The sequence below is a fragment of the Zophobas morio genome, unplaced genomic scaffold, assembly GCF_036711695.1.
Source record: "Zophobas morio isolate AGI-343-1 ecotype UQ-CSIRO unplaced genomic scaffold, CSIRO_AGI_Zmor_V1 ptg000020l, whole genome shotgun sequence".
NCBI classification, from domain to species: domain Eukaryota; kingdom Metazoa; phylum Arthropoda; class Insecta; order Coleoptera; family Tenebrionidae; genus Zophobas; species Zophobas morio.
The window spans coordinates 1,515,227-1,532,663 of NW_026972125.1; the positions used below are offsets into that span (position 1 = coordinate 1,515,227).

General features: G+C 27.1%; 1 protein-coding gene across 2 annotated transcripts in view; it reads left to right on the top strand.

The window, feature by feature from the left end:
* Positions 1 to 8,524: 8,524 nt before the first annotated feature.
* Positions 8,525 to 17,437, top strand: part of LOC135131384 (adenylate cyclase type 2) — a 200,326-nt gene continuing 191,413 nt past the window's right edge. For both annotated transcript variants that reach the window (XM_064059064.1, XM_064059065.1), the window contains exon 1: positions 8,525 to 8,693. In XM_064059064.1, the coding sequence (XP_063915134.1) occupies positions 8,681 to 8,693 (13 nt within the window). In that variant the 5' untranslated portion in view covers positions 8,525 to 8,680. The remainder of the gene's footprint in view (positions 8,694 to 17,437) is intronic.

Sequence of the window (17,437 nt, forward strand, 5' to 3'; positions counted from 1 at the left end):
GAGAATCTAACAGTTTTTTGAATTAAATAGTTTTTCTTGGTTTAAGTTTAGGTATTGGTGTGTTTATTAGTGAATTAAATGAGGTTAGACTAAGCCACGACTTTGTTCAAATTTTAGAAGCAAATTGTTTTTCGAACATCGATTTTCGATGTAAGGCAAATTCATCGAATTAATACCTGTTTTCTTCTAAATTTCCAAATTTTGTGGTAAACAGCGAACTTCGAAATTCCACTCAAGCATACGAACTGAATTTCATTAGTTAATGCTATTTTTTAATATTTAATAACATTGTTTTCTGTTTATTAGTTAGTCATTCGATGCTAGTATAATGTGTTGCATAACTTCTCAACTTGTTCAAGAATTAAATGTTCCAGACTGCCCTTTTCGTTTTAATCGCATTTTTTTTTTTTTCAAAAAATTAATACTGATATGTAGCAAACCTAACATAATTATTCGTGTTTTTTTTTTTTTGACGGAGATAACTTGTTTGTCGGAAATTTCCTCTTGGTAATCGATCGAAATTTGTTTATTGTTATTTTAGTTTTAATTATTTTTCTATATCGAGAAAAAATAAAGAGAAAACAAATCTGAAATCTGTGCATGAAACTCATGTACGCAGCGATAACGTGGTTAAACACATTTACACATGCGGTAAGTGAAAGTAAACAAAAAGCGCAACTCATTCTATGGCTTTCGATCGCTCAATAAAAAGTTGTTTTTACTTTTCGAGCGTAACTAAGGAAGTATTGCAATTGGGTCCATTAAGCGATTGGTTACTTTCTTGTTTCTTGACGTTTCATGATCCTGAGTGAATAAGGAAATGATTTATTAAAAAATTTTGACAAACTTGCAACAATTTATAAACAAAATTTTCAACAAATAATTTATTTACAAATTTTTAACAAATTATCAACAACATTTTGAACAAATAATTTGTTTATTAATAACGAAATTAAATTTTGAACGAGTAATTTATTTACAAATTTAAAAATTAGTAACATTATTTTTAAATAAAATTATAAACCACTTCGTAGAATAATAATTATTGGTAAATCAAAAATTTATAAACAATTTTACAAACAAATTTATAAACAAATCGATATATAATTTTCTCAACAAATAATTTATTTACAAATAAAAAAAATAAAAACAAATTGTTTATAAACAATTTTATTAACAAATTATTGGTAGATCAATCATATTTGAATAAATTAATTATTCATAAAAAATAACCTTTAAACAAAATTTAAAACAAATTATTTATAAACAAAAAATAAATTTGAATTTTGGGTAAGGTCAAATTTTAAAACTTATGAAGTGATCCTTACCAACAATTTATAAACAAGCTATCAACAAATTCATTGACAATTTTATAGACAAATGATTTATAAACAAAAAAATAAACAAATTATTTAATTACACTTTATAAGTAAACTTAAAAACAATTTTTTAAACAAATTTTCAAACAATCTTGTAAATAAATTATTGGGAGATCAATTATTTTTAAACAAAACAAACTATTAAAAATTCATATATAACTTTATTGTCAAATTATTCATAAAAAATAACCTTTAAACAAAATTTTAGACAAATTACAAACCAATTATTTATAAACAGAAGGTTTTAGGTTCTTAAAAAAACAGTTGGGTCCCTGAGAAGGTTTCACCTTGTTTAAAAAAGATTTACATTTGTATATACAAATTCATTAACAGGTTATTTATAATCAAATTAAAACAAATTATTTATAGACAAATTTATAAATAATTTATAAACGCATTTTTAAAAACTTTATAAACAAATTTTGAAACGATTTTATAAACAAATTTTGAAAGAATTTGAAACCCAAATTTTACAAACAAATTTATAAACAAATCGATATATAATTTTCTAAACAAATTATTTATTTACAACTTAAAAGAAAATTGAAACAAGTTGTTTATGAACAAATTTATAAACAATTTTATTAACAAATTATTGGTAGATCAATCATTTTTAAACAAATTAATTAACACATTCATAAAAAAATAACCTTTAAGCAAAATTTAAAACAAATTATAAACAAAAAAATTGAATTTTGGGTAAGGTCAAATTTTAAAACTTATGAAGTGATCCTTACCAACAATTTATAAACAAACTATTAATAAATTCATTGACAATTTTATAGACAAATGATTTATAAACAAAAAAATAAATAAAATTATTTAATTACATTTTATAAATAAAGTTAAAAACAAGATTTTTAATAACTTTATAAACAAATTTCGAAACGATTTTATAAACAAATTATTAACAAAAATATAAAATATCTCATAGAATAATTATCAATAAACTAATAATTTTTAATCAAATTTATAAATCAATTATTTATAATAATAATGTTTAATAGTGCCTTAATTACAACATGTCGTTATTGTTTGTGAACTTGTCAATTACAAATTAAACTATTTAAATTAAATTTGAAATATGTATCTTTGTCACTACAGAATTGTTCAACATTGTAAAAAGAAGATATAAAATAAATAATAAGGTAAAATTTTAAAACTTATGAAGTAATCCATATCAACAATTTATAAACAAATTATTAACAAATTCATAAACAATTTAAAAAATAAGTGATTTATTAACAAAAAAAATATTACGAGTAATTTTAAAAACAATGTCTTGAATAAATTTTCGAACAATCTTATCAACAAAATTTTAAACAATTTTGCAAGTAAATTATAGGGAGATCAATAATTTTTAAACAAAACAAACTATTAAAAATTCATATATAATTTTATTATCAACCATAAAAAATAACCTTTAAACAAATTACAAACCAATTATTTATAAACAAATTTTTAAACAAATTACTTAAGAATAAATTATTTATAAACAGAAGGTTTTAGATTCTTAAAAAAAAACGGTTGGGTCCCTGAGAAGGTTTCACCTTCTTTAAAAAAAGATTTACATATGTATATACAAATTAATTAACAGGTTATTTATAATCAAATTAAAACAAACTATTTATAGACATATTTTTAACAACTTTATAAGCAAATTTTGAAACGATTTTATAAACAAATTACAAACAGTTTTATAAACAATATTTTGAAGACATAGTTTATTCACAAATTTTAAACAAATTATTAACAAAAATATAAAATATGTATCTCGTAGTATAATTATCAATAAACTAATAATTTTTAAACAAATTTATAAACGAATTATTACAAATTAATATACAATTTTATAGACGAAATATTTATTAACAAACTTGAAGGTGATTTTAAACATATTATTTAGGAGCAAATTTATAATCAATTTTATTAACAAAACTTTCAACAGTTTTAAATAAATTCTTGACAAAGCAATACATTTTAAACAAATTTATAAACAAATTATTTATAATAATAATGTTTATTAGTGCCTTAATTACAATATGTCATTATTGTTTCATTGTTTGCTAAAAATTATTTACAAATTAAAACTATTTAAATTAAATTTGAAATATGTATCTTTGTCACTACAGAATTGTTCAACGCTGTAAAAAGAAGATATCAAGCGAGAGTAAAATTTTAAAACTTATGAAGTGATCCGTATTAACAATTTATAAACAAATTCATAAACAATTCTATAAATAAGTGATTTATTAACAAACATAATTAAGGGAATCATTCGTTTGCATATTACAAGTAAATTTTAAAACAATTTCGTAAACTAATTTTCAAACAATCTTATCAACATTTTTAAACAAATTTATAAGCAGGCTATTAAATATTCATAAACAAGGTTATTAACAAATTATTCATAAAAAATAACCTTTAAACAAAATTTTAAACAAATTATTATTTATAGACAAGTTTATAAACATATTTTTTTCAATTTTATGAACAAATTTTGAAACAATTTTATTAACAAATTTTGCAACAATTTTATGAACAGTATTTTAAACAAATAATTTATTTACATATTTTAAACAAAATATTAACAAAAATATAAAATATCTCGTAGAATAACTTTCAATAAACTAATAATTTTTAAACAAATTTATAAGCGAACAATTTTATAAACAAATTTGAAAGTAATTGTAAACACATTATTTAAGAACAAATTTATAAACAATTTTATTAACAAAATTTTGAGCAGTTTTAAATAAATTATTTACAAATCGACACCCTTTAAACAAATTTATAAACGAATTATTTATAATAATAATGTTTAATAGTGCCTTAATTACAACATGTCATCATTGTTTGTGAACTTGTCAATTACAATTTAAAACTATTTAAATTAAATTTGAAATATGAATCTTTGTTATTACAGAATTGTTCAACACTGTAAAAAGGAGATAAAGGGAGGGTAAGGTCAAATTTTAAAGCTTATGAAGTGATCCGTATCAACAATTTATTAACAAATTATTAACAAATTCATAAACAATTTTATTAACAAAAATAATATTACAAGTAAATTTAAAAACAATTTCGTAAACTAAGTAAATTTCAAACATTTGTATCAACAAAATTTTAAACAAGTTTATAAACAAAGTTTTGGCAGGTCAATAATTTTTAAACAAATTTATAAGCAGGCTAATAAAAATTTACAAACAATTTTATTAACAAATTATTTATAGACAAATTTATAAACATATTTTTAACAAATTTATGAACAAATTTTGATACAATTTTAAAAACAAATTTTGCAACAATTTTATGAACAATATTTTAAACAAATTATAAACAAATTATTTTTAAATGAAAATATAAACTATCCCGTAGAATAATTATTAATAAACTAAGAATTTTGTAACCAAATTTATAAACAAATCGATATACAATTTTATAGACATTATTTATTAACAAATTTGAAAGAGATTATAAACAAATTATTTAGCAGCAAATTTATAAACAATGTTATTAACAAAATTTTGAACAGTTTTAAACAACTTATTGACAAAGCAATACGTTTTAAACAAATTTATTAATAAATTGTTTATAATAATAATGTTTATTGGTACCTTAATTAAAGTCTGTCATTTTTGTCTATAAGCATGTCAATTACAAATTAAGCCTATATCATACATATTTAAAATAAATTTGAAATATTTGTCACTACAGAATTGTTCAACGCTGTAAAAAGAAGATCTATAGGGACGATAAGGTCAAATTTTAAAACTTATGAAGCGATCCGTATTAACAATTTATAACAAACTATTAACAAATTCATGACCAATTTTATAAACAAGTGATTTATAGGTAAACAAAAAATTAAACAAATCATTTATTTACTACATATCAATAATTTTTAAACAAAGCAAATTCAAGAAAGTTTCATATAAAAAAAAGTTAGGCCCCCGAGAAGGTTTCACATTCCTAAGAAAAAATTGGAAACACTATTTCGACAGTTATTTCTTCGCCCTCTGCCAAATTAATGCAAAAAATATTTATAACCAAATTTATAAACAAAATTTTTGCAAACATTTTTATAAACGAATCATTTACATACACAGAAATTTATTAACAAGTTATTTATAATTAAATTATATATAAACAAATTATTTATAGATAAATTTATAAACAATTTTGCAACAATTTTTAAACAATATTTTGAACAAATAATTTATTTACAAATTTTAAACAAATTATAAACAAATTATTCTTAAACAAAAATATAAACGATCGTAGAATAATTATTAATAAACTAATAATTTTTAAACAAATTTATTATATTTATATTATGTCAATATTGTTTATGAATATGTCAATAACAAATTAAAATTATATCATACGTATTTAAATTAAATTTTAAATATGTATCTTTGTCACAGAATTGTACAATGCTGTAAAAGAAGACATAAAGCGGGTACATTTTAAAACTTATGAAGTGATCCGTATAAACAATTTATAAACAAACTAGAAACAAATTCATAAACAATTTTATAAATAACTGATTTATAGGTAAACAAAAAAATTAAACAAATAATTTATTTACATATTATAAGTAAATTTAAAAACAATTTCATAAACTAATCTTCAACTCTTATCAACAAAATTATTGGGAAATCATTAATTTTTAAACAACGTAAAGTATTAAAAATTCATAAATAAGTAAGCTAAGGAAATATTGCAGTTGGGTCCATCAAGCTAATGGCTACTTTCATGTTTCCTCGACGTTTTATGGCCCCGGGAGAATAAAGAAAATATTTATAATCAAATTTATAAGCAAAATTTTTGCAGATATTTTTATAAACAAATAATTTACATATGTACAAATTTCTTAACAAGTTATTTATACTGCAGTTGTGTATAAACAAATTATTTTTAGACAAATTTATAAACAACTTTATTAACATATTTTTAGCAACTTTATAAACAAATTTTGCAAACAATTAGAAACAAATTATTTTTAAACAAAATTATAAACTATCTCATAGAATAATTATTAACAAACCAATAATTAAATAAATTTACTCGTTTGGTAGAAAAACAATTTTAAAAAGATTTCAAATTAGTAATCTAAGAAGAATTCTCTACCTTTTCAAAAATAAATCTGGGAAATTTTTAGAAAATGTTTAAATTTTCTCGTCTGTTCGAAAAAGGGCGCAAAAAACGATTTCAAATGTGTAATCTATAGAGGACTCTCTTGAAGCTAGCACTTTTTTCTCATCAAATAGATCGATTTTTAATATTTTCAAATTTTTTTTATTTTGAAAATTTTTGGAAATTTGTTTTTACTTTTCTCGACAGCACGAATAGAAATTTCAAACCGAATTCAGACTAATAGTATGTAAACATTTCTTTTTGCACTAGCAGAATTGAGCCAGATTTATCGTTTTCAAAATTCAATGCTGTAAAATTTTGGAAAATGTTTGTTCATATTTCTCGGCTGTTCGACAAAGTATCGCAAAAAGATTTCAAATTTATAATAATCTTCAGGAAATGTCGTAGAATAATTATGAACCAACTGATAATTTTTAAACAAATTTTACAAATTTCTATACAATTTTAGACAAATTATTTATTTACAAATCTGAAAGAGATTATAAGCAAATTATTTAGGAGCAGCAATTTTATTAACAAAATTTTGAACAGTTTTAAATATTTTATCGACAAAGCAATAATTTTTAAACAAATCTATTAACAAATTATTTATAATAATAATAATGTTTATTAGAGGCTTAATTACAATATGTTATTATTGTTTGTGAACATGAACAAATTAACATCAGATATATTTAAATTAAATTTGATCCGTATCAACAATTTATAAACAAACTATTAACAAATTCATAAACAATTTTATAAACAAGTGATTTATAAACAGAAAAAATTAAACGAACCATTTATTTACTTATTATAAGTAAATTTAAAAACAATTTCATAAACTAATTGTTAAACAATCTTATCAACAAAATTTTAAACAATTTTATAAACAAAGTATTGGCAGATCAGCAATTTTTAAATAAATTGATAGGCAAACTATTACAAATTCATAAACAATAGGAGTATTTTTCTTGTTATATAATTTTTTTTTATTTAAATTTTATTTTTTCTTATTTTTTCCAAATCAACCTTACACGATAGCAAAACAGTTGTTAAAAGAAAGACAGGTTTTTAACATTTATAAGCAATGTTATAAACAAATTTGGAAACAAATTAGAAAGAAATTTATGAACGAACGATAAACATTTTGTAAATAATTTTATAAATAAATCGTTCATATTATTAACGTATTAATTAGGTCACCAGTGGTACTGATATGTTGTGATAATATTTTGAATACAGAGATATAAATCTTATCTTATAAATGAGTATACAAACGATTCGATATACAAGTTTTAAGCAAAATAATATATTATTATATTTAATTATTATACATCAATAATTTATAAACAAATTAACAAAACAAAATTGTTGCAAATGGCCTGAGAGGAATCTTTTTGCTTGCTTGGTAGTACATGGTGACACAAATTATTTAAAATAATAGCAATATTTTTAAAAATAAATAATCTTTGAATATTCTAAAGTATCTTAATTAACTTCCTCATAAACCAGTATTTATCTGGAGGCCATCCTCTCCCCATGACTCCTCATTGTTTTTTGATTGCTAGATTCTTGATTCACAGCAGCATTCCGTCCAAGGTTATTTTAGTTCTATGGTATTGCATGGTTTTGGAGCTTAATTAGCCTCCGACTCCGTTTAATTGAACGCAAGTGCTAGTTTTAATAAAAGAAATTTAACAGACGATTCAGTTGCTAATTTCGAAAATTGTCAAACAAGTCAGCGCTATACTCTATTACGAAAAAATTGCACAAAGTTAAAACCCGGTAAAACAATCCTTTTATTTTGTCATCGTCACCATTACGAACCGCTCGATGATTATCTTTTTTTTTGCAACCACCTCATCATCATTTCCTTTCCTCATTAGTCATTACTTATCTCAAACATTAATCGGCATCTTCGCCAAACACAAGCCATCGAACTGTAACCCAACATAAACAAACACCACTTGCAAATAGCACGGCGCTGAAGCTCTCCACACGAGAGTTAGCAGTTTCGTTCCACCAGTTGCTGGCCGGCCAGCGCCGGTATCGGTTGCTCTAGTTGCGGTTTCGACGAGCGTCGCGACGCTCCGTGCCGCGTCTTCTTCGCCAACTTTCATGCTTTCATTTCGCCGTAGGTGAACTCCACACAGCTCAAAATGCAGGACCAAGGTAAAGACAAAGCTCACATTCGAACCCTTTTTGGCGAATTTTGACTCGGTGTCGTTGGCGTCCCGAACCTGGTGGTTGCCAGATCCGCGATCTGCAAATGTCACACTTTTGAAAAAGAGAATGATTCTGCTTTTTTCGAAAATAGCTAGCCAGATTACATTTTTGTGACTTGGACGCAGACTCTTTATTTTGTGTTTATTGACCATTCGCACGCGATCTATTTATACTCACCGTCACATTAATTTACGGTGATCGTAATCAATAAAAAAACAAATTGGTCTGATTTGGTGATGACACGTCGAAGAAGTATGCGTCGCACTTGACCCAATTTAAATCGGGATCTGGGATAGGTGGGGGCGATATTTGCTTAGTTTTTATCGTGTTTTGGAAGTTTCGCGATTTTCCGAAAAAGAAATACCTTGTATTGAGAAAGTTGGAGGAGATTTTGTAGTGGGAGCTTGTGATGGCAGTTTTGCTGCGTTCCATGTGTTTGGGTTAATGAAGTGTTGAATGTATGTGTCAGTAGTCGATCTTCGTTTTCGATTATAGATAATTGATGACAAATGTGGAGGAATGTTGACGCGGGGAAAAGCGATTTACATATTTCCTGCTTTTTATGATCAAGGTTTCCGGCAAATAATTATTTTTGAATCCGCGGTAACGCGAAAAGCTTGTGCCAATTTTTAAAAATTAAAAAAGTGCAGCTGCAAAGTAAACTTGTAAATTAAATCCTGTCGAATAAATATTCTTTAAATGTCATAAAATATAAAAGATCCTGCATGTGTGATTTATGAGCCCGTGTTGAGTTTTTACCCTTGGACCCATATTTTTTTACAATATTTTAATTATATTTTATTTTTGTTTATAAATAATTTGTTTGAAATTGTGTTTAAATTAGATTTTTTTATGAATAATTTGTTAATAAAATTGTTTATGAATTTCTTATAGTTTGCTTATAAATATGTTTAAAAATTATTGATCTGCCAATAATTTGTTTACAAAATTGCTTAAAATATGTATGTAAACATATAACCTGTTGAATTTTTTTGTTTATAAATCATTTCTTTATAAAATTGTTTATGAATTTATTAATAGTGTGTTTATAAATTGTTGATACGGATCACTTCATAAGTTTTAAAATTTGATTTTACCCTCGCTAGTTCAAAATTTTGTTTATAAAATTGTTTCGGAATTTGTTACATTTATTGCAACAAGCGAAAAAAGTGAAACACAAATTTTCAAAAATTCTCTTGTTTTTTAATTTCAAAAGTGAACCTATTTGAATGGAAAAAATGCTAGCCTCTAGAGAATTTCCTGAAGATCACAAATCTGAAATCGTTTCGCGATATCTTGTCGAACAGCCGAAAAATGTGAAAAACATTTTCCAAAAATTTTCAAAGTTTAATTTTGAAAACGTTAAATGTGGCTCAATTCTGCCGCAGAAATGGGTGAGTGCATGGAAGATTTTTGGCATATTTTTAATTTGAACTCGGGTTTGCAATTTCTGTTCGCGCTGTGGTGAAAAGTAAAAAAACAATTTCCAAAATTTTCAAAAAAAAAAAAATTGAAAATGTCAAAAGTCGATCTGATTTCAACAGACATTTTCCAAAAATGTCCAAAATTTATTTTTGAAAACGTTAAATGTCGACTACATCGAGAATTCTTAGTAGATTACTAATCTTAAATAATTATTGAAACTGTTTTTCCACCTAGCGAGAAAAGTGAAAAACAAATTTTCAAAAATTTATTTTTTTTTATTTTAAAAGTGAACCTGTTTGAACGCAAAGGACGCTGGTCTCTAGAGAATTTCCTGAAGATTACAAATCTAAATTAGTTTCGTGATACCTTGTCAAACACACGAGAAATGTGAAAAACATTTTCCAAAAATTTTCAAAGTTTAGTTTTGAAAACGTTAAATGTGGCTCAATTCTGCCGGAAAAATGGGTGAGTGCATAGAAGATTTTTCTCATATTATTAATTTGAACTCGGGTTTGAAACTTCTGTTCGCGCTGTGGTGAAAAGTAAAAAAAAAACAATTTCCAAAATTTTCAAAGAAAAAATTGAAAATGTTGAAAGTCGATCTATTTGATGGGGAAATATTGTTAACTTCGAGAAAGTTCTCTGTAGATCACAAATCTGCAATCGTCTTTGGGACACCCTGTCGAACAAACGAGAAATTTCAACAATTATTTCTTAAAAAATTCCAAAATTTAATTTTGAAAACGTTAAATGTGACTATTCTGTCAAGTACATAGAGGATTCTCCGTGGATTACTAATCTGAAATAATTTTTGAAACCGTTTTTCCAGCTAGCCAGAAAAGTGATAAACAAATTTTCAAAAATTTAATTTTTTTTTTGAAAATTTTAAAAGTGAATCTGTTTGAATGGAAAAGACGTTGGCCTCTAGAGAATTTCCTGGAGATTACACATCTGAATTAATTTCGCGATACCTTGTCGAATCGCCGGATAATTTGAAAAAACGTTTTCCAAAAATTTCCAAAATTTAATTTTGAAAACGTTAAATATGGCTCAATTCTGCCGGAGAAATGGGCTAGTGCATAGAGAATTTTTCGCATATTATTAATCTGAATTCGGGTTTGAAACTTCTGCTCGCGCTGTCGAGAAAAATAAAAAACAAACTTCCAAAAATTTTCAAAGAAAAAATTGAAAATGTTGAAAGTCGATCTATTTGATGGGGAAATATTGTTAACTTCGAGAAAGTTCTCTGTAGATCACAAATCTGCAATCGTCTTTGGGACACCCTGTCGAACAAACGAGAAATTTCAACAATTATTTCTTAAAAAATTCCAAAATTTAATTTTGAAAACGTTAAATGTGACTATTCTGTCAAGTACATAGAGGATTCTCCGTGGATTACTAATCTGAAATAATTTTTGAAACCGTTTTTCCAACTAGCCAGAAAAGTGATAAACAAATTTTCAAAAATTTAATTTTTTTTTTGAAAATTTTAAAAGTGAATCTGTTTGAATGGAAAAGACGTTGGCCTCTAGAGAATTTCCTGGAGATTACACATCTGAATTAATTTCGCGATACCTTGTCGAATCGCCGAATAATTTGAAAAAACGTTTTCCAAAAATTTCCAAAATTTAATTTTGAAAACGTTAAATATGGCTCAATTCTGCCGGAGACATGGGCTAGTGCATAGAGAATTTTTCGCATATTATTAATCTGAATTCGGGTTTGAAACTTCTGCTCGCGCTGTCGAGAAAAATAAAAAACAAACTTCCAACAATTTTCAAAACAAAAATTGAAAATGATAGAAGTCGATCTATTTGATGGGGAAAAAGTGCTAACTTCAAGAAAGTTCTCTGTAGATTATAAATCTGAAATCGTCTTCGGAACACCTTGTCGAAGAGACGAGAATTTTTCAACAAACATTTCTTAAAATTTTCCAAAATTTAATTTTGAAAGCGTTAAATGTGACACTATTCTGTCGAGTACATAGAGAATTCTTCGTGGATTACTAATCTGAAATAATTTTTGAAACTGTTTTCCCAGCTAGCGAAAAAAGTGAAAACAAATTTTCAAAAATTCTATTTTTTTTTTGAAAATTCTAAAAGTGAACCTTTTTGAAAGGAAAAGACGCTGGCCTATAGAGAATTTCCTGCAGATTGCACATCTGAATTAATTGCGCGATACCTTGTCGAATCGCCGAATAATATGAAAAAACGTTTTCCAAAAATTTCCAAAATTTAATATTGAAAACGTTAAATATGGTTCAATTCTGCCGGAGAAATGGGCTAGTGCATAGAGAATTTTTCGCATTTTATTAATCTGAACACGGGTTTGAAACTTCTGTTCGTGCTGTCGAGAAAAGTAAAAAACAAATTTCCAAAAATTTTCAAAAAAAAAAATTGAAAATGTTAGAATTCGATCCATTTGATGGGGAAAAAGTGTTAATTCCAAGAAAGTTCTCTGTAGATTACAAATCTGAAATCGTCTTTGGGACACCTTGTCGAACAGACGAGAAATTTCAACAATTATTTCTTAAAAAATTCCAAAATTTAATTTTGAAAACGTTAAATGTGACTCTATTCTGTCAAATACATAGAGGATTCTTCGTGGATTACTAATCTGAAATAAATTTTGAAACCGTTTTTCCAGCTAGCCAGAAAAGTGAAAAACAAATTTTCAAAAATTCAATTTTTTTTTTGAAAATTTTAAAAGTGAACCTGTTTGAACGGAAAAGACGCTGGCCTCTAGAGAATTTCCTGGAGATTACACATCTGAATTAATTTCGCGATACCTTGTCGAATCGCCGGATAATACGAAAAAACGTTTTTCCAAAATGTCCAAAATTTAATATTGAAAACGTTAAATATGGCTCAATTCTGCCGGAGAAATGGGCTAGTGCATAGAGAATTTTTCGCATATTATTAATCTGAAGTCGGGTTTGAAACTTCTGTTCGCGCTGTCGAGAAAAATAAAAAACAAATTTCCAAAAATTTTCAAAAAAAAAATTGAAAATGTTAGAAGTCGATCTATTTGATGGGGAAATATTGTTAACTTCGAGTAAGTTCTCTGTAGATTACAAATCTGCAATCGTCTTTGGGACACCTTGTCGAACAAACGAGAAATTTCAACAATTATTTCTTAAAAAATTCCAAAATTTAATTTTGAAAACGTTAAATGTGACTATTCTGTCAAGTACATAGAGGATTCTTCGTGGATTACTAATCTGAAATAATTTTTGAAACCGTTTTTCCAGCTAGCCATAAAAGTGAAAAACAAATTTTCAAAAATTCAATTTCTTTTTTTGAAAATTTTAAAAGTGAACCTGTTTGAACGGAAAAGACGCTAGCCTCTAGAGAAGTTCCTGGAGATTACACATCTGAATTAATTTCGCGATACCTTGTCGAATCGCCGAATAATACGAAAAAACGTTTTCCAAAAATTTCCAAAATTTAATTTTGAAAACGTTAAATATGGCTCAATTCTGCCGGAGAAATGGGTGAGTGCATAGAAGATTTTTCTCATATTATTAATTTGAACTCGGGTTTGAAACTTCTGTTCGCGCTGTCGAGAAAAATAAAAACAAATTTCCAAAAATTTTCAAAAAAAAATTGAAAATGTTAGAAGCCGATCTATTTGATGGGGAAAAAGTGTTAACTTCAAGAAAGTTCTCTGTAGATTACAAATCTGAAATCGTCTTTGGGACACCTTGTCGAACAGACGAGAAATTTCAACGGACATTTTCCAAAAATTTCCAAAATTTGTTTTTGAAAACGTTAAATGTGGCTTTATTTTGTCGAGTGCATAGATAATTCTTCGTAAATTACTAATCTGGAAACATTTTTGAAACTGTTTTTCCAACGAGCGAGAAAAGTGAAAAACAAATTTTCAAAAATTAAATTTTTTTTTTGAAAATTTTAAAAGTGAACCTGTTTGAACGGAAAAGACGCTGACCTCTAGAGAATTTCCTGGAGATTACACATCTGAATTAATTTCGCGATACCTTGTCGAATCGCCGAATAATATGAAAAAACGTTTTCCAAAAATTTCCAAAATTTAATATTGAGAACGTTAAATATGGCTCAATTCTGCCGGAGAAATGGGTGAGTGCATAGAAGATTTTTCTCATATTATTAATTTGAACTCGGGTTTGAAACTTCTGTTCGCGCTGTCGAGAAAAATAAAAAACAAACTTCCAAAAATTTTCAAAAAAAAAAATTGAAAATGTTAGAAGTCGATCTATTTGATGGGGAAATATTGTTAACTTCGAGAAAGTTCTCTGTAGATCACAAATCTGCAATCGTCTTTGGGATACCTTGTCGAACAGTCGAGAAATTTCAACAATTATTTCTTAAAAAATTCCCAAATTTAATTTTGAAAACGTTAAATGTGACTATTCTGTCAAGTACATAGAGGATTCTTCGTGGATTACTAATTTGAAATAATTTTTGAAACCGTTTTTCCAGCTAGCGAGAAAAGTGAAAAATAAATTTTCAAAATTTCAATTTTTTTTTTGAAAATTTTAAAAGTGAACCTGTTTGAACAGAAAAGACGCTGGCCTCTAGAGAATTTCCTGGAGATTACACATCTGAATTAATTTCGCGATACCTTGTCGAATCGCCGAATAATATGAAAAACGTTTTCCAAGAATTTCCAAAACTTAATTCTGAAAACGTTAAATATGGCTCAATTCTGCCAGAGAAATGGGCCAGTGCATAGAGAATTTTTTGCATATTATTAATCTGAACTCGGGTTTGAAACTTCTGTTCGCGCTTTCGAGAAAAATAAAAAACAAATTTCCAAAGATTTTCAAAAAAAAATTGAAAATGTTAGAAGTCGATCTATTTGATGGGGAAGAAGTGTTAACTTCAAGAAAGTTTTCTGTAGATTACAAATCTGAAATCGTCTTTGGGACACCTTGTCGAACAGACGAGAAATTTCAACAAACATTTTCTAAAAATTTCCAAAATTTGTTTTTGAATACGTTAAATGTGGCTTTATTCTGTCGAATGCATAGATAATTTTTCATAAATTACTAATCTGGAAACATTTTTGAAACTGTTTTTCCAACAAGCGAGAAAAGTGAAAAACAAATTTTCAAAAATTCAATTTTTTTTTTGAAAATTCTAAAAGTGAACCTGTTTGAACGGAAAAGACGCTGGCCTCTAGAGAATTTCCTGGAGATTACACATCTGAATTAATTTCGCGATACCTTGTCGAATCGTCGAATAATATGAAAAAACGTTTTCCAAAAATTTCCAAAATTTAATATTGAAAACGTTAAATCTGGCTCAATTCTGCCGGAGAAATGGGCTAGTGCATAGGGAATTTTTCGCATATTATTAATCTGAACTTGGATTTGAAACTTCTGTTCGCGCTGTCGAGAAAAATAAAAAACAAATTTCCAAAAATTTTCAAAAAAAAAAATTGAAAATGTTGAAAGTCGATCTATTTGATGGGGAAAAAGTGCTAACTTCAAGAAAGTTCTCTGCAGATTACAAATCTGAAATCCTCTTTGAAACACCTTGTCGAACAGACGAGAAATTTCAACAATCATTTCTTAAAAAATTCCAAAATTTAATTCTGAAAACGTTAAATACCCCAATTTTCTACCAATTTTCAACAAAATTTTCGAAATTTCACAAAATACATTTTCTTGTAGATTTCGGGCCGTAGAAGTCACCCCCGCTTTCATTTCTTCGATAACTCCATAGGTTTTTCCAGAATCGTCCTTTGAAACATTCAAAAATATGCAAAATACCTCAATTTTCGACCAATTTTCAACAAAATTTTCGAAATTTCACAAAATACATTTTCTTGTAGATTTCGGGCCGCAGAAGTCATATCCGCTTTCATTTCTTCGATAACTCAAATGGTTTTCCAGAATCGTCCTTTGAAACATTCAAAAATATGCAAAATACCCCAATTTTCGACCAATTTTCAACAAAATTTTCGAAATTTCACTAAATACATTTTCTTGTAGATTTCGGGCCGCAGAAGTCATATCTGCTTTCATTTCTTCGATAACTCCACTGGTTTTTCCAGAATCGTGCTTTGAAACATTCAAAAATATGCAAAATACCCCAATTTTCGACCAATAGTTTGTCAAAGGAGTAGGATTTGTTAAACTGTACATCAGGGACGAGCAAAGTTCTGTCGAAATAGGTTTCGACCAATTTGCCATAAATTAACATATTCCTACATTTGTGGCTTATGAATCTGCTTTGATTTTTACACTAGAAACCCAGTGTTTCCAATTAAATGAAAATTGTGTAACAACATTTTGCAATTTCGTGCTTGAAACAGGGTTAAAAAACGAACAATATAATTCAGTGCAACAAAAATTACATTAGAAACCCCCTATTTTTTAAGCCACGTTTTTAACGAGATTTCATTAGATATTCACTTCGTCTTTTTACAGTTTATCCACTTTATTGAAATCCTGCTACCATCGCGTGCAACCCGTGTAAAATTGCCTGTGTTAACAACAATATAAAAATAATGACCCATATCATACCAGGTTAATGCTACCACCGCACGCAAAATCTTTTTGTTCCATTTCTTGTTTGCACCATCTGCTCGCAACACACAAGCCCAAGTTCCACTCCTCTTTCGGCTTTCATCGTTTCACGTAAATTACAAACAGACTGTGCAACAGTTCGTACAACTATCGCCCCCCGACATGAAAGGACCTCATCCGACTCCAGTCCTTGATGCCCAACATCCACTAAACTAACTGGAATTGCGAAGCTTTTCAATAAAATTTCCGACCGAATTGACTAGAAAATTGTTGCACATGCTGCAGACCGTAAAAATACGCAGATATCTCGAGAGACTGCCGCAACAACGGCCGAGTTTTCATGGGTAATTGCGGCGAAGGAGGAGGAAGCGTCCATTGGTCCCGAGGGTTGTTACGAAGTGTGGAAATGAGGTTTATAGTTTGAATATGGGCTGGGTAGGAATGGGAACGGCGAAAAGTTGGGCGAAGGTTGGAAAATTGATTTTGCGAAGTGTTATTTTTTATTGTGATGACTTCTAGATATTCAACAGTTTATTGATAACATTATATATTTTTTAGAATTTGAAAGAGTGTCGGGGATCCCGTCTTGTTTTTGAAGTAATCTAAAGAATCTCCAAGTCCCGTGATCCGTGATGTCTTGTATTTGAAGTAATTTGAAAGAATGCCGGGATCTTTCTGTGTAGTTTTTGAAACCATTTTTAGGACCTCGGGAAACTCTGGTGTTTTGTTTTTGAAGTAGTTTGAAAGAATC